A 27,993-nucleotide genomic window follows, 5' to 3' on the forward strand; every position below is an offset into this window, starting at 1 on the left:
GCTTCGATGGTTGGGCTAGCTTCTTTGCTTCACATTTCCATTTCTTGCCTTGGCCTTCACCATCAGATGAGCTTTCAGGCTCTTAGCACTAAGCATGCTTGTGTCTCATCCTTTTGCGGTGAAGAGGGAACAACCAGTACATAGTCGAATAGGGACTATCTTGGAATTATCGTCTGTCTCTTTTCCAAAACTTTTCCTGTAATTACCTTTGAAATCCCCCCTTATTCTCACTTAAATAAGTACACTCCATGGTATCTCGCTATCAATTATAGATTGTGACAAACTAGAACATAATAAAGCAACAATGATTTGGTCACATCAACTCAAATGAGACTGATTAAGTCTCTCAGCAACTAGACGAAACCATTGACACGTTTGGGTCAAATGCTAAAACAAAAGCATGGGGTTTGAGTAATAGCCCCCTCATAATATATGTAGTTGTAGGGAATGGAATATGGCATCCATCTTTGCCAGCCTGATAGGTTGAGCTATAAACTACAAATAAACTGTGGAGTGGAGTGGATCAGGGGGTCCACCTGCTTTCAGGGGAGCTGCAAGCCTGCAACTCATGTGGGGTGGGGTACGTATGTAAGCAGGTTCAAGCATCTGGAGTTTCTCGACTGACTGCCCCCAGTCCACATCCAAACTATTTGATCGAACCATGAATTCAAAACAGATGGGTGGTAAAACAAAAAAGGTCACACAAACTGCATGTCCCTATCCTTAGCCTAGCTAGAGCTATCGGTTGACTCTCAATCTCTGTTCTGTCTTTCCTTACGGGTGTAAAATTAAGTGATGTTATTTTTTTTTTATATATTGGAAGAAGGGAGATTTAAATTTTATTTTTTTTAAAAGAAAATTATGCATCCATTAATGAATCAAATACTTTAACATGTAAGTGAAATGAGGATGTTATTTTATTCTATTTTTGATTATTTGATTATTTATAAATAATATGAATCATATAATGAATATGAATTATATTTATTTTTAGTGAATTATCGGTTATGTGACGGAGATTGAAAGCATTAAGAATAAAGTCTGACTTTTCATGAAATTTCAAATTAAGCTTGCTAAATGATTTGTGAAATGTATATAACATGACAAGAAGGGTTGAAACATTTGGCAAGAGGGAATGGGCTAGGAAGGCAAAGCAGGGTTGGACCACAGTGGACCCAATTTGCAAGGGTTACGGCCTAAAAACTTCTCTCAGATGGGCCCAATCCAACAAACCTCGCAGATTCGGATAGCATATCAGCTGAAGATAGCAGAGATGGACCGCGGCGGTAGTCTTCTATAATCGGAGCAGGAACTAAAGGAAGCGCAAACTGCGAATAGAAACTTCTGGATCAAAAGAAAGATGGCGGGAGCGGCAGAGGCACAAAAACGACAGAGCGGGAGACCACTACCACCTCCGGCGAGAGGTCCTCCTCCTCCCCCTCGCCCTCGCTTTGAGCCTGTTGATCGCGAAAAGGTACCCTTCCCTTTCGCTTTCTGTCTCTGTATCGCTAAACATTTGGAATTCTAGGGTTTCAAAGCATATAAATCTATGCATTTGTTGAAAATTTTCACAGTTTGAAATTTGAAATCGCAAATCTATACTTATTGCGTAGGGTTTCAGAACTTAGATCTCTTTCGATGCTATGATTTTTCTGCGTGACTGCTTCTATCATTTCTGGATATAATTATTTTAATTATTAAGCTCATCCTTTGGTTTATGATCTTTTAATTATTTTCCCTTATATTTTTTAATGCAGACATGTCCTTTATTGCTTCGAGTTTTCACTAAGGTATGTTCATAACCCAGAGCTTTGACTTCATTTTTCCCGCTTAATATAATGATGCTTGTTTAAGCTGCTGTCTTGTTGGGATGCATATGAGCCATTTAGTGTCGATTTCCCATTATCTTTTCTATTTTGAGCGTTACCTGCATATCAACTCTATCTTGGCTGTGAGCTCTAGATGGTTATTTTGAATTTTCCCCTTCACTTAACTCTGCCTTGAGCCTTTGGAACCTACATTGTTGGTGAAGGTCTATGGTTTATGTAGAGTATCTAAATATTTTCCTATAACATCGCAATGACAGGGTAAACCAGTGTCTTCCCTTGAGAAGATGCTCATGTGAGACTTGTAGTAGGCAAGAGATTTAGGCATGTAATAAAATGGAGTTGCCTCTTCAAATGGTATTTCCCTTTATATTTTCTAAATGCAAAATGATTTGCTAGGTTCATTCGTACATTAGTGTACTTATGTCTTTCTGGGAAGATGGCCAAGTCCCTGTGAGTAAAACATATGAGCCATGGAGTAAAGTTGATTTATTGTGCATACTCTCTTTAAATAGTTCTGTTACTAGTTTATAACATCAAAACTAGTTTCTTGTACTCATGCCTATACAAACCTCATTGTCACATGCATACATCACATAGCGAAAGGTTGTACAGTTTCCAACTATTAGCATCTGCTATGCGCAGTTGACTGCAAAACATGTTTTCCTTCTGCTTATTCTAGGTATACTTTCAAGGAAAGGCCATAATAACTCGTTTTAGTTGTAGAATATAAATTTTGTCCTGAAGCCATATTTGCTTGTTATATATAGAAAAGTTCTTCGAGTTTATGACTCAATTTTGAAAATCTGCAGATTGGGGGTCATCATTCTAAAGAAGATTTTGCAGTGAGAGGGAAGGAGCCCAAGGATGAGGTTCAGATTTATACATGGAAGGATGCTACACTTCGTGAGTTAACTGATCTGGTATGTTGAAGTAGTTTGTTGAATTGTCTTTCTTGTTATCAACTTTATTGGTAGTTTTCTCTGCGACATTCTCTTCTTTCTTCCACAGTCTTTAGACTCTGTTGATTTTACTTCATGTACAGGTCAAGGAGGTAGCTCCAGCATCAAGGAGAAGAGATGCAAGACTGTCTTTTGCATTTGTATATCCTGACAAGAATGGACGTTTTGTGGTGAGAGAGGTTAGGCTTATTTCTTTCTTCACAGCTCTGCTTCCTTCCATCCTTCCATATCCTTGTAACTTAAAGCTGTTGCACCTTTATTTGTGATCTGGGTTATATTCAACTAATTGCTTTGTTTAAATAAAAAAAAATCCTGATTGTTGTGTGTATTTGTTCCTATGATGACATATTTAGGTTAATTTGTACCTTGGCTTTACTTAATGTTGTCAGGCCAAACTTTGTCATTATTGATAATGCATGAGTGATGAATTATGTGCAATATCTAGTAAACTTTGTGATGAGATGTATTTAAGAAATATGGTGTATATTAATGCATGTATTCTGTAGTTGATGCATAAATTGTTCCTATGAGATAGTTTGGATTGTGATATATTTTATTGCTCCATCAGGTCGGGAAGACCTTTTCTTATGGTAACGGGAGGCGATTAGATGACGGCAAAACCTTAGGTGAACTCAGCTTTGAGGTAAGGCAGAATCTCCACTTGTAGTGGCATCACCCCCCTACGTATTCTCAAGCTTTGTCATTAACTTTTTATTTGACATGTGCAGATTGGAGATTACTTAGATGTGGCTATCATGTGAGAGGAGCTATCTACTGTCTGACATGTATAAGACAGTTAATAGAATAGAGCCGACTTAGGAATGGGAAGTGCTGCAATGCATTTCACTCAAAACTTTTCCCTCTATGATGCAGGAAATCATCAACCTGATGCAAAATGTTGTGTGATTGAAGTTATTAAAAATGTTAGGAAGGGACTGGTCCCTGGTAGGGAACCTTTATATCATTGCTGCTCGAATATTGAATCGATAACCCTTGTATTCAGTAATGTAGCTTGAGAGTTTTGGGAAGTATTAAAATGTCAAATCCATTCTTTCCCTCTTCTCTTAATGAATATTCTCGTTTGCTTTTCAAAAAAAAAAAAATGTCAAATCCGTTGCAAGTATTTAAGCGTTGCAGTGGTTGAGAAGTTTTTTTTTATTCATGAATTTGTCAACTTGGCCCAATTTGATCATACCTACTGCGTAGGCTGTCAGGCCCTGATTAGAAAAATAAGAGCTTTGATTTTAATTGATTGTTAGGATTGTCATAAGCTAACGGAAAACCCAACAGTATTATTCCTTCTTGCTTGTTTCCCTCTCGCAATCAATTTATACCGTTAGTTTAGCACAGCGTCTCGTGCGTGTGTAGTTGATTGGAATCAGGTGTGGCCCCATTTCGTAATAGAGGCCAGACTGGCGATGAAAACGACATCGTGTGTGTCGGCTAAACGACGCTATTAAAACCAATAAAATTAAAATAATTATCTCTCTCTCGGATAGGTAACATGATATGAAACCAAAAAGGATAAAAGAAGAATTTACATTAAGCCCGAGATCGAAGATCCCCGTTCTTAATTTATTCCCCATTTCTGCCTCGTTGGCTTGCTTAGGGCTATCAAATTACCGCATTCTTATCTAATTTCATTTTTTTCGTTCTTGAAAAATAAAAATAAAGATAAAATTTTTTAGCCTCTACAGCCACACTCTACTCTTCTCTCTGCATTTCCCTTTCTCTACACGCTGCTCTCTTTTTTTTTTTTTCTCTACTTTTTTATAATAGAAGTATTTGATTACGCTTTAATCTGATGCTTGCTTCCCAATGGATTTCTTCTATTGCTACTAGCTTCGATACGCATCTGCTGCTTTCTATTTCACGAGATCTCCTCACTGTTAACTCGTAATTCTCCTTCTTCTTCTTTTTTTTTTTTCGCTTTTTGATTCTTCAGTTTTTTCTTTTTCTGAGTGATTTTATTGTTGGTGTTAGGCTTTGATAGCCAATGGCGTTGAAGCGGGGACTATCCGGTGTGGGCGTCCAAAGGAACAGAAGTTCTGGATCTCGATTGCCTATCGCGATTCTCGTTTTCTTCTCAGTTCTCGCGCCACTTGGTTTCCTTGTCGGGCGAGGGCTTTATATTTCTGGTTCGTTTTCTCTTGATTTCCCCCCACATTCTTAAGTACTACTGAACAGATCTCTCTTTGCCTTTGATTTTCTTATTCACTTCGATTTTAGCATTTCAGAAAATTAATTTCGAGAATGATGATTAATTATTTCGTTGTTTGATTGATTTACAGATGTTTTCATTTCACTCTGATGAAAAGTGCCTTATTTTTATAATTTATTCTGGGCTTTGATTAAGTTTTTGACTTCTGACTTGGTTAGAAATTTAAAATCAAATCGTGTAACTTTAGTTAAACAATCTTTGTCAGCGAATAGTGGTGTTCCCACGAAGTTTCAATTTTAACTGAAATTTATTGCTCCAGTTCACCTAATGTTGCATTATAACAGAACTTTTAGCTTAGAAATCTAACTGATTTTGAATTGAAACAAAGACTTCATCTAATGATGCCTAGCTAAATTTAGTTGAATTGCTTTGTGAATCTAAAGTTGAGATATGATTGTGTTCTTGTACATTTTTGTTTGTTGCGTTGTTAATGTTTCAAACATTTTGGTGTTTATACTTAATTGCATCTGATCTTATTGTTTCTTGTGCAGATCAAAATAGTATTCAAAGTGATTCTAGCAAGCAGGTAAATTCTTCAAAAGCTTTTCGATTTACATTCCTTATATATGAGATGACGGACTCTGGTGGCTCCTTTATACTCACTCTGTGCATGGTTTAAAATGGTTGAGTTTTGCAGAATGTTGATTGGAGGGAAAGGCTGGCATTGCAATCTATCAAATCCCTTCTCACTAAAGAGGTAAACGCAAGTCAGCAAATATACAGGATGAGTTCATCATGTTTCTCATTCTGACAAGTGATCAATTTTAATTGTCGATTATATTCATCTTCTGATGCCACAATTAAATCAATTGTAGGTCATCGATGTTGTCACTTCAAGCACGGCTGATTTGGGTCCACTAAGTCTTGATTCTTTCAGAAAAGGCAATTTGTCTGCATCGTGGAAAGTTATTGGGGTAGAAGCTTCAGTTGAGGATAATGCTACTTCTCAGGTTAGGATCCTTGTTATGCTTTGCCTCACAAGTCACATCTATTGGGTTGGGCAGTTTTCTATCTTGTACAGCCTTTTGCCGAAATTTTTTTCCAATTTTAGTGCTGATTGATTGATGTTTATTGGATTCTTACATGTTCAAAGTCAAACCAAAAGGCTACAGACTTCAAACAAGAAACATCTCAAGTAAAAGAGGGAAAGGTTCTAGATGGTAATGTCTTCCTCTGTTAAATATCTGCATAATGCTCTTGGTAATTTTGCTTTCATGCTAACTCGCCTTTTTTATGCAGATGATCATTCACATGATACACCTGCTAAAACACTTCGAAGGGTAAATATCATTTTTTTATGCACTGTGTGCATTAATATCATAAAGAATTATATTAATTTATAGGCATTTTACTTACATTGCAGCAACTTAGAGAGAAAAGACGTGAGAAGCGGGCAGCTGAGTTGGTGCAACAAGATGCTGAAGCTACTGTGAAACTTGAAAATGCCGCCATTGAACGATCCAAAGCTGTGGACTCTGCAGTTCTGGGCAAATACAATATATGGAGAAAAGAAAATGAGAATGATAACTCTGATTCCACAGTGCGCTTGATGAGGGATCAAATTATAATGGCAAAGGTTTATGTAAGTATTGCAAAGATGAAAAATAAGCTTGAGTTGCTTCAAGAACTACAGATTAGACTCAAAGAGAGTCAACGTGCCTTAGGGGAGTCAACAGCTGATGCTGATCTACCTCGCAGGTAAAAGGATGTTGGATCTTTAATCTCATTGACTATGTGCAGTAGAATATGTTTCTTCCTGTTTTCGCTCTTGGTGATTCTGGCAGTTTTTATTTTGTGTTCTCATGCAACTTTGTTTAGTGCATCCGAGAAAATTAAAGCTATGGGCCAAGTTCTATCCAAAGCAAGAGAGCAATTGTATGATTGCAAGTTGGTCACTGGAAAGCTCAGAGCAATGCTTCAGATAGCAGAAGAACAAGTTAGGAGCTTGAAAAAACAGAGCACGTTCCTGAGTCAATTAGCTGCCAAAACAATTCCCAATGCAATCCATTGCTTATCGATGCGTTTGACCATAGAATACTATCTCCTTCCCCTTGAAAAGAGAAAGTTTCCTAGAAGTGAGAATTTGGAAAATCCAAATCTCTACCATTATGCCCTCTTCTCTGATAATGTCTTGGCTGCATCAGTTGTTGTCAACTCAACTATCTTGAATGCCAAGGTGATATGAGCTGCCTTATCTTGTGTAACTATCTAAGCTGCTCTTCTCTTTTGCACTTCTGGAATTAGATAGTTTAGAATTGAGGTTCAGGTGCGGTCTTCACTAAATTCTTCTCCTGGGTGGTGTTGCAGGATCCTTCAAAACATGTTTTCCATCTTGTTACAGATAAACTTAATTTTGGAGCAATGAACATGTGGTTTCTGTTGAATCCCCCTGGAAAAGCCACCATTCATGTTGAAAATGTTGATGAATTCAAGTGGCTTAATTCATCCTATTGCCCTGTCCTACGGCAGCTTGAGACATCTGCAATGAAGGAGTATTATTTCAAGGCTGATCATCCAACCACATCTGGATCTTCAAACTTGAAGTACCGAAACCCGAAGTATCTCTCAATGCTTAACCACTTGCGGTTCTATCTGCCACAAGTCTACCCCAAGTTAGATAAAATCCTATTTCTTGATGATGACATTGTTGTCCAGAAAGATTTGACTGGATTGTGGTCTGTGGATCTCCATGGAAAAGTGAATGGTGCAGTAGAAACCTGTGGTGAAAGCTTTCATAGATTTGACAAGTATCTGAACTTTTCAAATCCTCATATTTCAAGAAACTTTGATCCTAATGCTTGTGGTTGGGCATATGGAATGAATATTTTTGATCTCAAGGAGTGGAAAAAGAAGGATATAACTGGCATATACCACAAGTGGCAAAATATGGTGAGTCTATGCAAAGACCAATATCTGATTTCATGTTATTTATTTTGTCCTTCATATACACACACCTTCAAGCATGCATACAGATAAATCATTTAGTTGTTGACAGGTCAAATCCACAAGTTTGCCAATCATCATGTATCATTCTAATGGACATATAGTTTAAGTTATATATGCTGAAAAGTTATTTTATTATAGTTAGTTAACGGTTGGGTATAATTGAATTGTGCTCAGATGCAACAAAGGTAAACTTGTTCAGATCACCCTGACTTTTAACGTCAAAATGGCCAAGGACAGTCATTTTATGTTCTGATTTCATTTTTTTTTTCTTGTTCTGGTGTTGTTTAAATGTTTTATTAGAATGAAGATAGAGTGTTGTGGAAGCTTGGAACACTTCCTCCTGGGCTGATTACATTTTATGGTCTGACACATCCACTTGAGAAGTCATGGCATGTACTTGGTCTGGGTTACAATCCAAGTGTAGACAGGAGAGAAATTGACCGTGCAGCAGTTATCCACTATAACGGCAACATGAAACCGTGGCTGGAGTTGGCTATGACAAAGTATCGACCATACTGGGCCAAGTACATCAAGTATGATCACCCCTACCTCCGGAGCTGCAACCTGAGTGAATAAACCTGATTAAGTGTGACCTATTTGTTTTTTGCTTTGCTTCTCTCTATCCCACATTGTTTATTCTTCTTTGTAATTCATTAAATTCATTCCCCGAAGCACTCACACATTGGAACGAGTTAACAGATTGTATGCAATGTTAACCAGCGAAGACACCCTTTGATTTTTTCCTCCCTTCTCCATTTTGGAGATAAGTTCAATTTAGACAGAATAGTGAACCTCATATGAACCTGAGTCCACTGTATTTTTTGAACAATGGCTCGTTTTCAGGATTTAATGTATGAGTATTTAAATCTTATAAAGACTCGAATTTCTGACTTTGTTTTCTTCAGCAATTTCTTGGTTAGTTGTGCTTGCTGGAAACAATATCACAGGTAGGAGTAAATCGTCGTCCTATTTTCATATCACGTCAAAACATTTTTTCCTTGAAGAGCAGCAATCTAGGAAAAGGATGACATGATTCCAGGCTTTTCATTTTCTTCCTCTCGCTGCTCGGTGATTCGTTACTGTTAATCAGAATTCAGTTCTGCTCAATGCCTGAAATGATCTATTCGCCGAGGTTAATGAACATCCAAACACTAGGTTTTCCGTGGTCGGACAGATCCACCGTTGATGGACGAACAGAGGTGTAATTATTCAAGTATCGAGTCGGACATTTGCTTACCAAGTAGCAAGCGAAACTCAAGCCCGTCGAGCCCTATGCTAATGTTCTCTATCTCTGGGATAAAATTAGAACCCAAATCCGTCAAAAAACACCAGTTATCTATATCTGCAAAATGCTGTTCTCGTCCTCAAAACGGAAAAGCAGGTTTCCGACCCCTTGGCCTATATACGATGCGATGTGATACCGTTATCTCAGAGAGGATGACACTTTTTCTAAACCAATAGACCCTGTCAATAGAAAGTCAAGCAACAATCTGAACTGGAAAGATATGATTCTACAGAGCCAAAAATCAGAGAATTTTTGAACTGATCTGCCCTGCCAAGTGAGAATCTTCTCCTCTTTTTAACTGTTTTGTATCAAAAGTTGATGCTGCTTGTGGTTGTGGTCATATCACGATACTTGCTTTTGCTGGAACATGTGCTCGTTACTAAATATCGCTAATAAGTGATAAATACAACTCTTTCCCTAGTTGCTTTTGCTGGCAAGCAGGCATGACCTTTATTGGGGGGGTTGGTCAATTCCACTAAAGCCATCCAATTCTTCTCCCGCATTCGTTCTTCATTAATTTTTCCTCTTACAAATAGTAGCTTCATATTTTATTTCTTTATAGGTTTAATTTCCTCAGGAATTCCACAAGCACACGTGCTAATTTTTGAACATCCCTCACTCCTTCACAAGTGGAAGGAAGATTGAAACAATCAAATCCGTTACTACAATATTAATCCAATTATTACTGTTTATACTGACATAATTTATCAAAAATCATTTTTTTTTTGCCCATCTACTGTCTCTCCCACGTCATTCTTTCATAGCATTACCATGTTTGTCTCTGAAGAAGAAGATTGTGTCATTTTACATTATCATAAAATCATAAGTAAAATCTTTTCCATGGTAGAGTTATGATACTTTTGGTGGAGAACAAACAAAAAGCATTTTTCCGTGCATAAATGTTGGTCAAGAAAGATATTCCTTGAGAAATGATGTCCAACTGATTGGATTCTGGACAGCAATCACATCACTTCTTCAATATACAAGCTTTAACTGGTATGTGTGTGTATATTATCTTTGTATATTATTTATCCCTTTTGATGTCAGCTTTTTTTAACACAAAACCAACATCATAGAAACTGCAAATCATATCATTATCAACAAGTAATTTTTCTTTGTTGGAGAAGTTGGCGAGAACCGCACTAATTATAATTAAAGAAGGAATTGAGAACATCAATGTTTTATCTTGAGATTAAATCATGATTTTTTAAGGATGCTTTAACTATTTTTGGGATTTGACATCTACTTGCAGGCTCATTGCAGTTATGCTCGGATAAAATTTGTTCTTTGTCTCTTCAACTGTTCAATATCTCAGTATATAATGTGATTTGAGTTTCTTCTCCATCAATCAAAAGTTTTTAACTTAAATTGGATACTTAAAATGGTGGAAAAGGGTGTCAAGAAATCTACATTCAGTCATTGACTTTGAAAGAATAAGGTCATTTGCACACCCTCTTTCAGTCTCACTCTCAACTTTTGAGTCTAGAATCAATCATGATATTTGTAAATCTTTATATCTATTGTAGATAGAAGAGTTAAGATGCATGAGAGTGTATATGGTCATGACACTTTCGGCTAAAAAGGTTAAAAAGAAAAAAAGAACATATCATCTCCACTTAGGAAGTCCATCAGTCCTTGATTAGTCACAGTATCAGCAAGACATTTAATCATCACTAGGAATTTAAGGTTTATATATCAATTTTATAACTTAATTTTGGCATTGGTAATCCACTTTATCTAGTTAATGTTGATTTAAACCATCACATAACAAGAAGTAAGTCGTGCTTGGTGATCTTTTCATCTTTACCTATCCATGAATTTAACATTTTAACTCTGCTTGCAAGACTATTGGCAGTCGGCTCATCAGCTTTAGCAGCTAGCTTTTAGATTTGCTACCTCGTGGGTATGCATGTCTCGGTGTAAGAATCCTTTTCATTCATTATTTTATCAGTTTCTCTCAGGGTTTGGATTCATTGTTTGGTATATAGCTGAACCAAGTACTTACTTAGATATGGAGGATCGATATCTGTATTTGCTTTCGTTTGATCACGTGCTTATTTTGTTTGATCATGGAGCCCTTGGTACTTGAAATAGTACTCAAGGAGATGGACTAGTACCAAAACACAAGTAAACTACTCAATTATTGTAAAAGAAAGTTAAAATAAGAAGCATTGAGGTCTTTATTAATTCCTTAATGATTTTTTTTTTACATGATTCTCTGAAGCACTAAGCTACTAACAACTAATCGAAAGACTAGCCTCTTTCTGTTGCCTTGTTCCTTAGACCCACCATGAGCAAAATAAATGCTTGTCCCTACTTTAATTTGTCTCCCTCTTGTTTCACCTTTATAGCTGAAATGTTCAAGGTGTTTTCTTGTTTGTGTCTTGTTCTTGAAGCCAATGAGAGAATGCATCAAGAGTTTTCATGTCAGCACGGTAATATTTCTGTGTAAACTCCAGCAAAGTTGCCCAGGTGAAGTCCGGGTATATCCTTGGATTCTCGGAACTCAGTAGACCAGCAGGTGGTGTTACCGGTTTGTCCATCCTGGGACACAGAAAGAAAGCGAGAGATCTTCTCACAGTTTGACTGTTCACCACTGCTCTGTGCAAGCAACTCTTGTAAATGCCGTTTGATAGAGCCTGAAACATCATTATCAATGTTATTTTCTCACAATCAAGCTGAAGAATATCTGCTCAACACAACTGTGATATTGCGATACAGGTCTTCATACTTATAAATTAACTTTGATGTTGGTTTCGAATTTGAACTACGGCCGTCTTATTCAAGATGACAAATTCCTTCATTATTAAGAGAATCCTGCACTAGCATTTGATTCCTGCTTAAATCCCCCCTTCACCCAATTAATTTCAAGAATCCTTTTGTGTTTTCATGGCATGACAAGAAATCCAACGATTGACCCCTTAACTGACAAGATATATATATATATATATATATTCAAAGATCTTACCATGAATGTGTCGCCAATGTTGACAACGAAAGATCCTGGGATGGGAGTAACAGCATGCCACTTTCCATCAGCAAACACCTGAAGGCCACCTACCTGATCCTGATGGAGGATTGTCAAGGCAGTGGGGTCGGAGTGAGGCCCGGTTCCTAGAGCCAACTCAGGTTTTTGGCATGGCGGGTAGTGATTCAATCTCAGAATGGAATCATGTCCTTCGAAGAAGTCTCTGAAGTAGGCTTGGTCGAGTCCGAGACTTATCCCGATGAGCTGCATAATCCCTTGGGAGAGCTTGCCCATTGCTTCACAATAATCCTGGTAAAGCCTCCTATCAAGCACGAAAATCAAGAGAGGAACAAATGTAATAGTAATCTTTCACAAATTAACTTAAAAGACCATGAAATTATCACGTGTTGTATTTCAGGAGGAAAGGTATTTAACTGGACAAGTCATCATTATCATTAAAATGCATGTCCAATTCTACCCACACTTTAAAAAACGCTTCGAATGTAATTGGACAGACACTACAGGTATAATTTGTCTTTAGCTTTTTGCTTCGTTGGACACTAATCTTGACGTTATGAATATCATAAGTTTTTTGCTATTTTTGTATCGAAGGCAAACATTTCTCTTATTGCTTGTATGAGGAATAAAATGTTGAGATTTTTACGTACCCGAAATGTCTAAAATCTGCACCCATCACATTCACCAAATATTCTTCCACGATATTTTGACTGTCAGAACAATATCGAAAAGACAGTGTTTCTTTCCATGGCAGCTTGGAGGAGAACCGGCCAACGAAGCTACTCGCATACCCATAGTTTTCTCCTGTCTTTCTCTGTGCCCTTTGCTTCTCAGAGAGTTGCATGCCGAAGAACAAGTCCATGTACTGCTGAGCTTTATCGATAAGCCCGGAATCCACCCCATGGTTCACAACCAGAAAAAAGCCATGCTTCTTGCATGCCTCATTGACAAGCTCTGCCGCTTTGGAGACAGCGAGAGGGTCACCTGACAGGAGAACTCCCATGTCAATCGTAGGAATCACAAGTTCTGGGGCCTCAAGGCATGGCTTCTCGTGGTCAGGCCATATGAACTGAGAGGGTATGTTGGATTCAGATCCTAGGACAGATGCATCGAACACTAAAGGTTGATTTTCATGCTTAGCTGCGGATGTTGGTAAAGTATTAGGCCCCTGGCCAGCAAGAGGCATTGGTTTGTCTGGATTGGCGCAATCCATCGGCAGATAATGCACCATTTTCAGCTGTGACTTGAATGTTTGTGTTTTTGGTTTTGAGAGAGAGGAAGGAAGCCAGTGAGGGCTAGCGAGGAGCAAGAAAGAGTTTAAATAAGAAGAAGCAGAGGCAGAAGAAACTGTAGACAGAAGGCAAGGCCATTTTTTTTGGAATCTAATCAATTAATTGTATGACCTGTTTGGTCATTCCCTCTTTAATCTGTTTCCCTCTCTGGTTGTTTTTGGAGATTAAATTGGATTTTTTAATTTCCCCTTAAATTACATATCTCTTGGTGGCTATTAAACAAATAAAAGGTAATAAAAATATATTAGGCAACATGCACCTGACTTATCCAAAAAACAAAAGGAAAGAAAATCCATACACTTAATAGGTACATTCATGTATTTGATTCAATGGTAAACGCATGAATGCCCTTGATTACACTCAACAAATTACCTTATACAAAAAACTACTAAGGACCTCACATAATTATGATTATTAGGGTAACTTGCAATATATACATCTAATTACCAATTAGAGAGATTTTTGACAGTTAATAGAAAGAAGGTCCACCTCCTCAGATTCTGAATTCCACAAATTTGGTTCTGGAGAGATAAATATTCTACTGTTTTAGTATCATTTCTGACTTGTATATTCTTAATTAGGTATATATATACCTGTGTTTTGATCTTTTCTGTGTACATCAACATATGGCAAAGGTCGACTTCATTTACCATAAGAAGGCCAAAATTTGTTGACAGATCAATATTTAGAGTATCCAGCCGTTTCTATTAAAGATTTTGATAACTTACCATCTTCACCCAGGTCTCAGGAAGGTTCAATTGACCATTTATTATAAACATAATGTTTGAAAAAAAATTTTAATTAAATTGTTATCTTTTTATCACACTCAATTAAATTTTTATATTTTTATTTTAAATTAAATAAATTTTTATAATCAATTATTAATTAATTATTATTAATCAAAATATCACTTATTATTTTAAGCTTACGTTGTGCTGATGTCATAGCCATTTTGTACTTGAGAGTGAGCCAGCTTGATGGCAAGGGACTGAGGCTCAAGAGTACGCGAACCAGCTTGATGGTGGACCAGCAATAGGGGTTGAGACTTAAATTTTATGCCAAGGCAGCGTTGTGGCACGTAGGCAATGCGCGGGAAGCCTGGGCACACAAGACTGGAGGGCAAAGGTGTGCAGCACACAAGTACGCAACGCCAGCACCCGGGGCAGATTGGCATGCAGCTGGGACGCACAGAGAGACAAGCATACTGCCAAGCACGCGAGAACTACTGGCTAGCCCAAGACTTGTGGGGTAATCGTTGCAAGCCGTTTAGAGGAGCTTGGGGTGCGCTACAGTTCAAAACACTGCCTAGCCGTTAGTCACTACCTTGTAATGGCCCACAGTGGTCTGTGACCTATATAAATCCCTTAAGCCCCCTCATTTGAAACTAATCACTTTTGTACTGACTTTATATGCAATAAAAACTCTTTCTTTGTTCCCAAAACTCATTTCACCTTTGTTGTGCTTGTCATAAACGATCTTTATTTGTTTTATTTGAAAAGGTTGCTAGCCTTTTTAGGTGTCCTTAGGTAAGCAAAAGCTAAGTCGTAAGCATTAAAAGAAAACCCTCGTGACATTGACATGATGTTAATATGAAGAATAAAAAATGTCACCGGATAATACCATCATGTCACATTAACATATCACATCATTATTACCATGATATTTCAACATGTCACGTTGAATAAAATAATAAGTGATAATTTGATTAATAATAATTGATCAATCATTATTTATAAAAATTTAAATAAAAATAATAAAAAAATAAAAATTTATTTAAATTTTTTCTAATAATTGAAGAATTTCTTTTAAATAATATACCTTTATTATACAAAGAAAAATCTGCTCTTCTTTTTACTCCACTTTACGTGATTTTGTACATATAAACTTTTACTTCATTTTTTGTGGTTGTGTGTACATATACAAAGATTGCAATGGATTCCACAATTAATAATTAATTATAATTAGTGATCAAATCAACCAACGATTGCTCCCTAATTAGTGTACTTGTTTCCACATTTGTCTTCAGAGAAAATTGAACAACTTTTGCGGAAAAAGGTAGCTCACAAGAATTCCTCTGGTAGAGAACAGCAGGACCTCAGACCCATTTTCTCATATTCTAGATAGTCACTGTCAATCAATGGCCAAGAATGTTCGGTGATCATCAGATTTTAGATTGAGTTCGTAAAAACGACATCCGATTGTTTTATTTCATTCCGATGCATGACAAATCAAACACAGTGCATGGTTCTTTTTTTCTCTCACAGATATTTAACCTTTTCGAAGACGTTGATGAGTGAAAGACAGCTTATAGCCTGTTAAGCTACTTGAGACTGTTTGCATGATTTTGCAATCTAATTACGAATATGATTGTTACGTCGTCTTTACAAGCTCATATCCTCTAGATTCATTAAAAATTTGTATTTATATAAAAAAAATTTATTATTCTCTTACTATATATTATATATTATATACGTATATGATAGATATAATGATTTCAACGATTCAAATCATAATCTTATTTTTTATTTAATAAAATTCATGATCAGTACGATTTTAATAACTTAAATTATATGCATGGATGTCTTGCAATAAGGAACATATATAAAGATAAAGTGAAAATGATACGAAAATAATGACGTGTGATTATTGAACAGATGATACCAAAAATTATCACGTCAATTATGTGGATTATTGACATGAAAAATGAAGGTCTTGACAAGCATAGTAGATAATATAAATAATACAAGAGAAATGTCTATTTATTGGAATTGACCTCATAGCATATACAAAAGGTTTTGTGCTATGAAATCCAAGACCGATCTTTCTCGTAGAATGGCAACAAAAGAAGAACCTATATACGTTTGACCCTCGAGCCCATGGGTGGGGGTCGATTGAACATCGATTTGATGCTGATTCTGAGAGGCGTCCTTTTCAGTTTCACGTGCAGAGATCAAAAATTTTGGTTTACATGCTTCATTCCCGGAGAAGAAAGAATTTGTGCAGTTTACTTAGATTTTCCCTGTATAGGCCAAAAGAACATTATGCCATCATCCATGCAATTAGCTAGGCAGCAGCCCTCGAAAAGAGCTAGCCTAACTTCCATGTTGTCGTTCTCAGCCAATGTGGCAAATACTGTAGTTTCGGATTTGAAAGAGATTGATTAATGGCTAATCTTTGGGTTTAGCTAAATATGACTAGTGTTCAGTTCAGTCCGTCACCACCGGCAATGGCATCCTGATTCTGTTTACCATTGCCTACGATGATTATTATTTGGTGCATTATCAGATGCAGAAAATGACCAATGCAGCTAAATGTAAGCTTTAATGACAGGATCAAGATTTCATGTTTGGAGTCAAAAACAATGTTTATAAAATAATCATATTAAAAGTTTAATGTTAATAGAGGTAAAATTATAATTTTTTTATAAAAAAATAAAGGTCAAATTATAAAATTTAAAAAAAAAAAACAAAGAGAAATTATTAAATTTTAAAATTTTAGAGGAACAGTGCTTCAACTGGTCTCCTCTCTCCGTCTCTGATTGAAACTAATAAATATGTCCAAAAATAATAAATAGGGACATAAAATAACCAAAATAAATAATATAAATTAATCTGATGCATTGCACATGAATATTTTAATTAATTAAATAAAAAAATTAAGAAAATAGTGATTTTCGTAAAGTTCTTCGAGGCATAAATTAAATAATTAAGACGTCTATTGAGTCACTGTAATTGCTATCTCATCACATGCTTATGATCCAATCCAGATGAATAGTTGTACTTGACATGGTAAAATCTAAGTGAAATTCCCATAGTGAGAATTTCTAAAATAATTTAATAATAATAATAATAATAAAAAGGAGGCAATGAAAAATAAATTAAAAAATATAACCATAATAATCATTGTATTCAAAGGACCTGGTATTATATATATATTAACTAGATTCTTTCTCTAATAAAACATTTTACGTTCAAAACATATTGATTTATCTTCTTGATAAGTACGTACTCGTTAAAAAAATATAATTAGATTATATTATTATGTTTTATATTGATTAAAAACAATATATAAATATTTGACTAAATATGTACGAAAAATATAAGATAATATAATAAAGGTGAAGATACAGTAAGATTCAGTAAAAAAAAATATTAATGTAATAGTATAGAGTAAAATACGATCAGTCGAGTATATTCGAATGAAAAAAAAGAAAAAGAAAATCGGTCCTTTAACTACTCCCTTATATTAACCAGTTGGACCAAAATTGGGCTTCAAATCAAGAATTTGGGCCTTTCTATAAAATCCAAGTTTTAAGGCCCAACTTAGCTTGTTAGAGACACCCCGTAAGAGCTTGTTAGACCCTAAGTTTTATGGCTAACCGGATTTTTCCTTGCTAAATAGTTAAGGGCTTATAATTTTATACATGATCAAGAAATATAATTTCATCAAAGTTAATTCATATTCTCATTAAAAAAAATTACTTTTAATATATTACTATGTTATAATTTTATACATGAATTAAAGAATTGTAACTTGATATCTGATCGAAATTAACAATCACTTATAACAATTTTAATTTTTTTAAATAAAATAAGACTCCTAGTGAAATTATTTTTATATTAATTGTGCATGAAATACACTTCATTCATAGATGACAGGAGAAAGTAATGGCTTGTTTGAAAAGAAAGCTTCCAAGTTCCCCACCACCAGTTCAGAGGCAGCCACGAAGGATTCTGGTGTGAAAACAACTCTATGTGGTGACAGCACCACATTATCCAATCCAAAGAGCTCTTCGGGAACATTGGGTTCGTTCTCAAACACATCCAAACCAGCTCCTCCGATCTCTCCCCGCACCAGACACTCCACCATTTCCTTCTCATTGATAATGGCTCCTCGAGCTATGTTGACGATGACTCCTTGCTTCCCTAGTGCCAACAAGACTTCCCTGTTAATCATGTGCCGAGTTTCAGCAGTTAATCCGCAGCAAATGATGAGGGAGTCGCTGTCGGCGGCGAGTTCGAGAACGGTGGAGTAGAAGGGGTATGGAACAGAAGGTTTTTGCGTTCGAGAGTTGTACAACACGGTGCAGCCAAAGGCCTCTAGCCTTTTGGCAACTGCTGAGCCAAACCCTCCGAGTCCAACAACCCCAACTCGCTTGCCTCCCAGCTGATATATGCATCAATTCATAGTCAAGATAGTAATTCTAGACAGAGTAAGGACAAGGAGTATGAATCTTGCTATATGTACTGTCAATCTCTCACAACCTTATTTCCAGCCATACAAGTTTTATCCGAATGTAGAATAGAACAAATGGGAGAGTACACGAATCAATTTTCAACAGAATTATTCTTAAACCATGATTTGACAAGAATCCTTCAGCTTTCATTGACAGTTTAGAAAGAATGGCAGATTCTTTTTCTCTGTTGTTCTTTACCATTTGATTCTGTTTGCAGACATGAAATCTTAAATTCCCTTCACATTGATTAATTTGCTTAGAAAAGTTCTACTAACTTAGCTATGAATCATGAATTCTTCCTTCTAATCCTCTTCCCAAAACGAAAAAAATGTGTGCATCATTTCCTAATACTTTTAATTGGACCCAGCAAAAGGTTCAATCATCTTTCCTCCTGTTAATGTTTTCCAAAAATCTAGCAGAAAATCCACAAATTACATGAAACTAAAAAGGAGAAAGGGTTACCTTAGAACCAAGAGCGTAGTCTCCTTTCACGGGCCAAAGACCATTTCTAACGTACCGATCAGCAGCAGAAACCTTTCTGAGCACGTCAATCAACAACCCCACAGCAGCGTCAGCACCATCATCCGAGAACACACCTGCAGCGTTGGTCACTGCGATGCCAAGCCTCCTGCACTCAGTCAAGTCAATGTGATTGACACCTGCGCTGGCGGTTATGACGAGTTGCAATGAAGGTAGCAACCGGATGATGTCGGCGGTGATAGGGGAAGCACCAGAACAGAGGACGGCTCGAACTGAGCCTGCATAGTTGGTCAAGAATTGATCTAGTGGGAGTGTTGACTCCCATGCTTTTAAGAGTTGGAATTTGCTTGAGATGAATTTGTCCTCAAAAAGTGTCAAAACTGGTGGTGGTTTGATGACTAGGACTTGAGGGAGGTCTTGGGATCGGTGATCGCTTCGTTCTTGATGATGCTCCATTAATGGTTTGAGTTTAGGTGAAAATGTGAAACTGAAGCAAGAGAGAAGGCCTGTACTGCAGCAGAAACTATAGAAAAAAGGGTTGAGTCATGAGAAATTTCTTTCTTTGAATTTTATTTAATATAATTATTTGGTCCATTGATTCCAAGTTTGTTTTTCTTTCTTTGCTAAGGAAACAGGGCCATTGATTCCAAATTAATTGGTGAGTTGAATAGTAGGCAATTTCAATGTGTGGCAGAGATTGCAGCACTACGCAAAACGTTGTTGGGCTCGGGCTCCATGATATAGCCGAAGCCAATTGTCTACAATTGTTGGCATCAATAACTTTCATGTTCATACATGACAGACAACGCACATACTTAAAACAAGAAATTCAGTAAGTCTTCCTTGTTACTCAATGAGATCACTCATTGACTACTGGGGTAAGTAAGGGTTTATTTGAGAAGAAAGCTTCAAAATTCAGTAATTCTTCCTTGTTAATCAATGAGATCATTCATCAACTACTGGGGTAAGTAAGGGTTTATTTGAGAAGAAAGCTTCAAAATTCCCCACCACAAGGTCACACAAAGCCATCAAAGTTTCCTGTGAATGAACAGCTCTATGCGGTGACAGCACAACATTGTCCAAATCAAAGAGCTCTTTCGGAACATCAGGCTCCTTCTCGAACACATCCAAGCCAGCACCTGCTATCTCTCCTCGCATTAAACACCCCACCATTTCCTGCTCGTCTATAATAGCGCCGCGTCCGACATTAACAATGACTCCTTTCTTCCCCATTGCTAGCAGAACTTCCTTGTTAATCATGTGATGGGTTTTGTCAGTTAATGCACAGCAAATTATAAGAACATCACAGTTAGATGCAAGTTCACAGATATTGGAATAGTATGGATAGTGTATGGATGGCTTCTTCCTTCTCGAGTTGTACAAGATACTGCATCCAAATGCATCGAGCCTTTTTGCTACTTCAAAGCCAATGCTTCCCAAGCCAACAATTCCAACTTGTCTGCCTCTTAACTGAAAGAATTAACCCCAAATCCAGAGTCATCAAGAATGCATAACTAGAAAGAGACACTAGTTACCATCTGGGTCCTGATGGTGGTGACAAATTAAAAGCATGGTTACAGCATTGAAAGAAAGAGGAAATTTTGGTTATTGTTCCTCCTTGATTAACAGCCTCTCTGTAAATGTTATATCAAAATTTGCTCTTTTTTTTTTTTTTTTTTTGAAGGGCATGAACATTTTATTGATAGAGCTGGCAAGGGGGTTGCCAGAAAAAAGCAGAGAGGGTATAGAAAAACCCTTCAGCTGCTAATCCCCTGTTACAAAGAGACCAAATGGGTCACAACAATCAGCCACAAAAAAAACAAGTAGTCCCCTGGGTCCTGAGTGGCCACACAATTCAGCCACAGAACACATGAAAAAAGCAAAAGGGCAGAAAAATTCATGCCCACCTGAATATGCAAATAACCTCAAAATGAATATCCATCATCCATACAAAAAAAGAAAAGGTGGGGATGAACTGGAAACCATCATAGATCATTAACCTCAAAATTTGCTCTTTTATCATCATCGAATTCAAGTCTGAAATGATTTTCTCAGGAAAAAGATCTTATTTTCCAAAGCAGAAAAGAAATAGTTAAAGTCAACGCTACGAATATAGGTTAGAAGGAGAGAAAATCACCTTGATTCCAAGAGGAAACTCTCCTTCACTGGGCCAAAGCTGCCGTTTTACATACCGATCAGCAACAGAGATTTTTCGGAGCACATCAATCAGCAGGCCAACAGCCAAATCAGCGACGTCTTCAGAGTACAAGTTTCCAGCATTGGCTATAGAAATTCCACGCCTGCGGCACTCCGGCAGGTCAATATGGTTGAGACCAACACTGGTGGTGACGATCAGCCCCAGAGATGGCAGCAGCCTGAGTGTTTCAAGCGTGACTGGATGTGTGCCAGGCGAGAGAAGGGCTTGGACTGAATGTGCATGTATAGTCAAGAATTGGTCCAGAGGGAGTGGTGATTCCCATGCTTTCAAGAATTGGAATTTTTTCAACAGTTGGTCCCCATGAAATTTAAAGACTGGTGGTGGCTCAAGGACTAAGACTAGTGGAAGATTTTGAGATGGATGAACATGGCTTTCTTGCCCTCGATAATAGGCCATTGCAGTGCAGGTAATCGAAGTATGGAACTGATGAAACCCAAGCAGACTTGAGAAGATCTTTTGATGAAGTTAAGTTGGTTTCTCTGCTGGTGAACATCAGGGTTAGGCCATCTTTCACATTTTCCAGTGCTAACACTTGATAAAAAAGGAGAGTTTATTCTGTCTTCTGCAACTTGGGACTAGAGGGCCGGTAGGTTCACACGTTGTAACTAAAAACTTCGCTATAGGCTGAAGAATTAAGTTTCACTTGATCCTCCATTTTAATAATTCACTAGAATTCATTAGTTTTTTACTGTAATTTCTTCATAAATCTATAAAGTTAGACTCATAATTGCATGCATTTATTTTGGCCAGGTAATCTTAGCCGGCGAATACATTTGTTCATAGTTTTCTTCCCTCGTCTTCAATACCAAAATGTAGAAGTGCTAATACAAGGAAGGCTTTTTGTACATAGCAAGAGGTTAAAACCCTGTCTCGGTTCTTGACTACCATAAACAAGCTTGCAAGAGCACACATTTCCAAACAATGGTAAACCATGTTCGTTATTTTTCACCCAAATGAGGTTATATCTAGTTGTTAACAAAGGCTGTCAGCAATTCAATACAATTTCTAATTTTCCAGCTTACAATTGGAAGACATAAGGACAAAGTAATTAATAATGACAATGCAGCAGCTCTTAGTCCTTGTCTCCTCTGTTGCTCCAGTCTTTTTCACCCTGCGCCCACCAGAAAGTACGTAAGTAATAGAGAAATAGAGCCACAAATCTTCTAGTATATGACCAGTTTCTACAAAATGAGGGAAAGTGATAACAATGACAAATGCGATGAGATTGCCTAAAACCTATGAGTAGGTTAACAAACATCATTTATTTCAGCTTAGCGGTAGGCCATGACCAGCTAAATCAGTAGGAACAAATTTCTTATAGGTAACAGTTAGAATTAGAGCTTGTCAGAGGAATAGACAAAAGAATCAGCTCCAAAATATAAAAGCCTCAGTCATATTCCTAGTACTAACCTGAGAAATGTGGTTGATCATCCAGACCAACTGGAGTTAATAAGGGTTCATTTGAGAAGAAAGCTTCCAAGTTTCCGACCACGAGTTTACGCAGATCTTCAAAAGATTCCCATGTAAAAACAGCATTATGGGGAGACATAACTACATTATCCAATGCAAAAAGCTCGTTGGGAACATCAGGCTCGTGCTCAAACACATCCAAGCCAGCACCTCGGATCTCTCCCTCAACTAAACACCGCACCAGTTCCTTCTCATCCATGATGGGTCCACGTGCTATATTAACAATGACTCCATCCTTCCCCAACGCCGACAACACTTCCTTGTTAATCAGGTGGTGCGTTTCATCAGTTAATGCACAGCAAATTATAAGGGCATCGCAGTTTGCGGCCAGTTCACGAACGTTGAGATAAAAAGGGTATGAGCAAAATGGTTTTTTCTTTCTTGAATTGTAAGAGATAGAGCAGCCAAATGCCTCCAGCCTTTTAGCAACCTCTGATCCAATACTTCCTAATCCAACAATTCCCACTCGCTTACCTCCAAGCTGAAATTCGTCAATTACCAAATCATCAACAACACATAACAGTTGAATAGTACTTTACATTTATAATTTAGATTCGGAATTAAGGACATGTTTAAAGTTGTAATTCTTTGGGGTCAAAGCTTCTACTACATTTTTTGCCCATTGAAAAATGAAACAGATAATCCGAAAAGAAAGGATAGGATACGACCTTAGAGCCAAGAGGGTACTCTCCTTGGGACGACCAGAGCCCTTGCTTGACAAAGCGGTCGGCAGCCGAAACCTTCCTCAAAACGTCAATCAACAACGCCACCACGGAATCCGCACAATCAGCGGAGTAAATGGTTCCAGCGCTAGCGACGACGATGCCACGGCGTCGGCACTCGGAGAGGTCGATGTGGTTAAGGCCTTGGCTAGTGGTGACGACCAAGCGCAGGAGGGGCATGAGGCGGATGGTATCGGCGGTGACAGGAGCGCCACCGGATGAGAGAATGGCTTGTACGGACTGAGCGTGAGCGAGTAAGAAGTGGGCAAGAGGGAGTGGAGATTCGTATGCCTTCAGGAAACGGAATTTGGTGGAGTTGAAGAAACGGTCCCCGAAGATGACGAAAGATGGCGGGGGTTTAAGGATCAGGACATATGGCAAGTCGTTTTCGGAAGGATGAGATGGGTTTTCAGGTGCCATCGTCGTCGGTTTTAGCCTTTGCAAATTGGGAGTGAAGCGAGTGGAAACTCTAGGATTTGCATAAGGTTGCTGGCAGGAAGTGTTCGTAGGTTTAATGAATGGTGAGCGTCCGGCGCACGTGAGACACGTGCAGTCACGACAGGACAGCCACGCTTTTTATATTTAGTTTTCTGATCACGATTCACCAATATGTAGTCGTTAAAATGAACGCCACGATTTACGCCCGTATCATACTATCATTTATAAATTATTAAAAAAATGTAATAAATATTTTTAAATTATAAATATTTATTTTTAAAAATTATTAATTCTAAAATTTATTTGTTAACGATATAATAAAATTTAATTTTGTATAAAATCTATACACTGCAATACATTAAATATAAGTTTAATTTTTAATATCTATCACATTAATCAAAAAAGAAAATTTTAATTGTAATAACGTCAAACGACCTGAAATAAAAGATTTTAAATTTGAATTTTAATACTAGTACTTGAATGTTATAATGGCAAAGCAGAAAGAAAGAAATAAAAAGAACTTAAGAACGTTGACCAAATCAATTTTAATACTATTGCTTGTACGCTGCGAAGGCGTCTGCTCAACCCTTGTTGCCACTTCTAAGCCAATGCTGCCCTGACCATGAATTCCGACTAGCTTGTCCTCTCAACTGAATAGGCAGACTTAGAAAAGATATGAAAAGCTCAAGACCATAATCTTCCCTGCCAGTTTAACAATGTTGGGATAAAAAGATTTAAGATAGAAATGGCTTTCTTGGCATTGATAATAGGTCATTAATTGCACTGCAGGTAATTGAAGTATGGAATTGAAACCCAAGGAAGACTTGAGAAGAAGATCTTTTGAGGAAGCTTAGACTCATAACTGCATGCATTTATTTGGCCAGGTGATCTAAGCCGTCAAACAAATTTGTTCATAGTTTTCCCTTGTCTTGTCTTCAATACCAATATGCAGAAGTGCTAATACATATGAAAGGTTTTTTGTACATACAAAGAGGTTAAAACCCTGTCTCAGTCGTTGACTACCATAAACAAGCTTGCAAGAGCATAGATCTGCAAGCAATGGTAAACCATGTTCGTTATATCTAGTTTTCAACAATGATTGCTAGCAATTCTATACGATTTCAAGCTTACAATTTGGAAGACATAAGGGTTAAGGTTAATGACAATGCACCAGCTCTTAGTCCTTGTCTCCTCTCCTCAACTACAATAGTCTTTTCACCCTGCATCCACCCGAAAGAGCATGTGAATTTAGAGAGGAATAGACTGACCAACCTCTTAGTATATGACCAGTTTCTAATAAATGAGGAAAAGAGATGGTGGTGGTGATGATGATGATAAATGAGATGGGATTGCCTAAAGACTATGAGAACGTCAACAAAAAGACATCTATTTCAGCTTAGCAGCAGGGCATGACCAGCTATATCAGCAAGAACAAATTTCCTATAGGAAGCAGCAGATCCCATTCATGATGTGAAATTAGAGCTGGTCAAATAGAATGTTCAAAAGAACCAGTTCCAAAATATAAAAGCTTCAGTAATTTTCCTAGTACTAACCTGAGAAATGTGGTGGATCATTCAGAACAACAGGAGTCAATAAGGGTTCATTTGAGAAGAAAGCTTCCAAGTTCCCGACCACGAGTTTACACTGGTCTTCAAAAGATTCCCTTGTAAAAACAGCATTATGGGGAGACATAACTACATTATCCAATGCAAAGAGCTCGCTTGGAACATCAGGCTCGTGCTCAAACACATCCAAGCCAGCACCTCGGATCTCCCCCTCAACTAAACACCGCACCAGTTCCTTCTCATCGATGATGGGTCCACGTGCTATATTAATAATCACCCCATCCTTCCCCAACGCCGACAACACTTCCTTGTTAATCAGGTGGTGCGTTTCATCAGTTAATGCACAGCAAATTATAAGGGCATCGCAGTTTGCGGCCAGTTCACGAACGTTGGGATAAAAAGGGTATGAGAAAAATGGATTTTTCTTTGTTGAATTGTAAGAGATAGAGCAGTCAAATGCCTCCAGCCTTTTAGCAACCTCTGATCCAATACTCCCTGATCCAACAATTCCCACTCGCTTACCTCCCAGCTGAAATTCGTCAATGACCAAATCACCAACAACACATAACAGTTGAATAGTACTTTACAATTATAATTTAGATTCGGAATTAAGGACAAGTTTAAAGTTGTAATTCTCTGGGGTCAAAGCTTCTACTACTAAATTTTTCCTTGAAAAATAAAAGAGATAATCAGAGAAGAAAGGATAGGATACGACCTTGGAGCCAAGAGGGTACTCTCCTTGGGAAGACCAGAGCCCTTGCTTGACAAAGCGGTTGGCAGCCGAAACCTTCCTCAAAACGTCAATCAACAACGCCACCACGGAATCCGCACAATCAGTGGAGTAAATGGTTCCAGCCCTAGCGACAGCGATGTCACGGCGTCGGCACTCGGAGAGGTCGATGTGGTTAAGGCCCTGGGTAGTGGTGACGACCAAACGCAGGAGGGGCATGAGGCGGATGGTATCGGCGGTGACAGGAGCTAAACCAGAGGAGAGAACGGCGTGTACGGACTGAGCCTGAGCGAGCAAGAAGTGGGCAAGAGGGAGTGGAGATTCGTATGCTTTCAAGAAACGGAATTTGGTGGAGTTGAAGAAACGGTCCCCGAAGATGACCAAGGCTGACGGGTGTCTAAGGATCAGAAGTATGGCAAGTCGTCTTCGGAAGGATGAGATGGGTTTTCAGGTGCCATTGCTTTGATATTGTTTCGCCGTGTTAGCCTTAGGAAATTGGAAGTGAGTGAGGGAGTGTTTGACTTACGTTAGATTGCTGGAAGAAATGGTCGTGACATGGTCTTGCCGTACGCAGTCAGGACAGGACAAGACAGGACAGCATTTTTTTTTTATTTTTCTGATCCCGATTTAGGAACTGTAGCTGTTAATATGAATGTCACGATTTATGCCGGCATCGGCATCACCGGACCCAATCGTTACGATAAAACTAATTAACTCAGATGCAAATCAAATCTTTATCTACCATGTTAATCTAACAGAAAGTTTAATTTCATAAATAAAAAATTCTCAATTTGTTTAGCGGTTAATATTTTTAAAAAATTTCAAATGTTAAATCAACATTTGTTTGATAATCGTAAAATAATTTATTAAAAAAAATTTTATGTAAAATATTTTATAAAAAAATTTAATATTTTTTATTATTTTAACGGATTATATAAAATATTTTATATCATTTGAATCATCTCATATAAAATATTTTTCACCTATAAATTATAAAAATTTTATAATTTTTAATTTTTCTTATAAATTTGAAAGTGAGTTTGAAATACTTTTTAGAATTTAAAGTTGTTTAGTTTGCTATATAGATTTCACAAACTTCAAATTCTAGTTTAAAACTACAAAACCCTTGTTTGCTAAAACTATGCAGCAATTTAAAGATAATAATAGAATCCTACTACTTATTGCATTATTTTTCACTTGGTTTTATTTTGTATCTCAGGAAAATAGTACAATTAGAACTAATGCCCTAACCTCAATTTCCTTAATTTAACTAAAGCAAAACTGTAGTATAACAGTAATAATTCAGACATCACTATTACAAGTTCTTTATTATCTGACTACTGAGCTAGCAACATTGACAATCAAAAGTCTTGAACAATATCAACAACATATTTTTTTTATTAGAAAAAAAAAGCGAGGATCCAAGGACAAAAACTTGGGTCCTAATAACTTTTGAGCTTTGAAATCCTGCTTTGGCTACAATCCATCTATATAATCAATCATAGATCACATGAACCAGCAACCAAGCCAAATGGGTTAAAACCCAAATTATATGGAAAATTGAAGCAAGAAGGTCAAAGGGAAACAAAGATGGCAAGTGGCGATGCAACACAAAA

The 27,993-nt window shown here is 37.3% G+C and overlaps 6 protein-coding genes and 1 pseudogene across 7 annotated transcripts; 2 read left to right on the top strand and 5 right to left on the bottom strand.

Moving 5' to 3' along the window:
• Positions 1-1,264: 1,264 nt before the first annotated feature.
• Positions 1,265-3,856, top strand: SAP18 (SIN3 associated polypeptide P18). The gene is made up of 6 exons (XM_007051922.3): positions 1,265-1,474; positions 1,758-1,790; positions 2,639-2,749; positions 2,872-2,967; positions 3,357-3,431; positions 3,517-3,856. Exons 1-6 carry the CDS (start codon positions 1,361-1,363, stop codon positions 3,547-3,549), a joined length of 462 nt encoding a protein of 153 aa, XP_007051984.3. The 5' UTR covers positions 1,265-1,360; the 3' UTR covers positions 3,550-3,856.
• A 507-nt stretch (positions 3,857-4,363) lies between these two features.
• On the top strand, positions 4,364-8,845 carry GAUT1 (galacturonosyltransferase 1). Its single transcript, XM_018128280.2, has 11 exons — positions 4,364-4,684; positions 4,772-4,926; positions 5,501-5,535; positions 5,647-5,706; positions 5,825-5,959; positions 6,103-6,169; positions 6,249-6,289; positions 6,373-6,707; positions 6,828-7,185; positions 7,317-7,898; positions 8,256-8,845. The coding sequence occupies exons 2-11, from the start codon at positions 4,785-4,787 to the stop codon at positions 8,529-8,531; spliced, it is 2,031 nt and encodes a 676-aa protein (XP_017983769.2). The 5' UTR covers positions 4,364-4,684; positions 4,772-4,784; the 3' UTR covers positions 8,532-8,845.
• Positions 8,846-11,520: 2,675 nt separating this feature from the next.
• Positions 11,521-13,412, bottom strand: LOC18614254 (gibberellin 20 oxidase 1-D-like). Its single transcript, XM_018120693.2, has 3 exons — positions 12,877-13,412; positions 12,209-12,530; positions 11,521-11,879 (listed from the first exon to the last, which is right to left on the bottom strand). Exons 1-3 carry the CDS (start codon positions 13,410-13,412, stop codon positions 11,601-11,603), a joined length of 1,137 nt encoding a protein of 378 aa, XP_017976182.2. The 3' UTR covers positions 11,521-11,600.
• A 4,667-nt stretch (positions 13,413-18,079) lies between these two features.
• Positions 18,080-19,809, bottom strand: LOC18614255 (glyoxylate/hydroxypyruvate reductase HPR3-like). The gene is made up of 2 exons (XM_007051925.3): positions 19,217-19,809; positions 18,080-18,684 (listed from the first exon to the last, which is right to left on the bottom strand). Exons 1-2 carry the CDS (start codon positions 19,688-19,690, stop codon positions 18,160-18,162), a joined length of 999 nt encoding a protein of 332 aa, XP_007051987.3. The 5' UTR covers positions 19,691-19,809; the 3' UTR covers positions 18,080-18,159.
• Positions 19,810-20,141: 332 nt separating this feature from the next.
• Positions 20,142-22,175, bottom strand: LOC18614256 (glyoxylate/hydroxypyruvate reductase HPR3-like). The gene is made up of 2 exons (XM_007051926.3): positions 21,372-22,175; positions 20,142-20,704 (listed from the first exon to the last, which is right to left on the bottom strand). The coding sequence occupies exons 1-2, from the start codon at positions 21,846-21,848 to the stop codon at positions 20,180-20,182; spliced, it is 1,002 nt and encodes a 333-aa protein (XP_007051988.1). The 5' UTR covers positions 21,849-22,175; the 3' UTR covers positions 20,142-20,179.
• Positions 22,176-22,363: 188 nt separating this feature from the next.
• LOC18614257 (glyoxylate/hydroxypyruvate reductase HPR3-like) lies at positions 22,364-24,161 on the bottom strand. Its single transcript, XM_018125074.2, has 3 exons — positions 23,591-24,161; positions 22,863-23,403; positions 22,364-22,563 (listed from the first exon to the last, which is right to left on the bottom strand). The coding sequence occupies exons 1-3, from the start codon at positions 24,062-24,064 to the stop codon at positions 22,559-22,561; spliced, it is 1,020 nt and encodes a 339-aa protein (XP_017980563.2). The 5' UTR covers positions 24,065-24,161; the 3' UTR covers positions 22,364-22,558.
• Positions 24,162-24,932: 771 nt separating this feature from the next.
• LOC18614258 (glyoxylate/hydroxypyruvate reductase HPR3-like) lies at positions 24,933-27,031 on the bottom strand (annotated as a pseudogene). Its single transcript, XR_016024511.1, has 3 exons — positions 26,363-27,031; positions 25,636-26,176; positions 24,933-25,302 (listed from the first exon to the last, which is right to left on the bottom strand). The product of XR_016024511.1 is annotated as a glyoxylate/hydroxypyruvate reductase HPR3-like (transcript).
• Between the last annotated feature and the right edge of the window lie 962 nt (positions 27,032-27,993).

The sequence above is a fragment of the Theobroma cacao genome, chromosome 1 (genome assembly GCF_053813885.1).
Source record: "Theobroma cacao isolate CCN51 chromosome 1, ASM5381388v1, whole genome shotgun sequence".
Classification (NCBI taxonomy): Eukaryota; Viridiplantae; Streptophyta; class Magnoliopsida; order Malvales; family Malvaceae; genus Theobroma; species Theobroma cacao.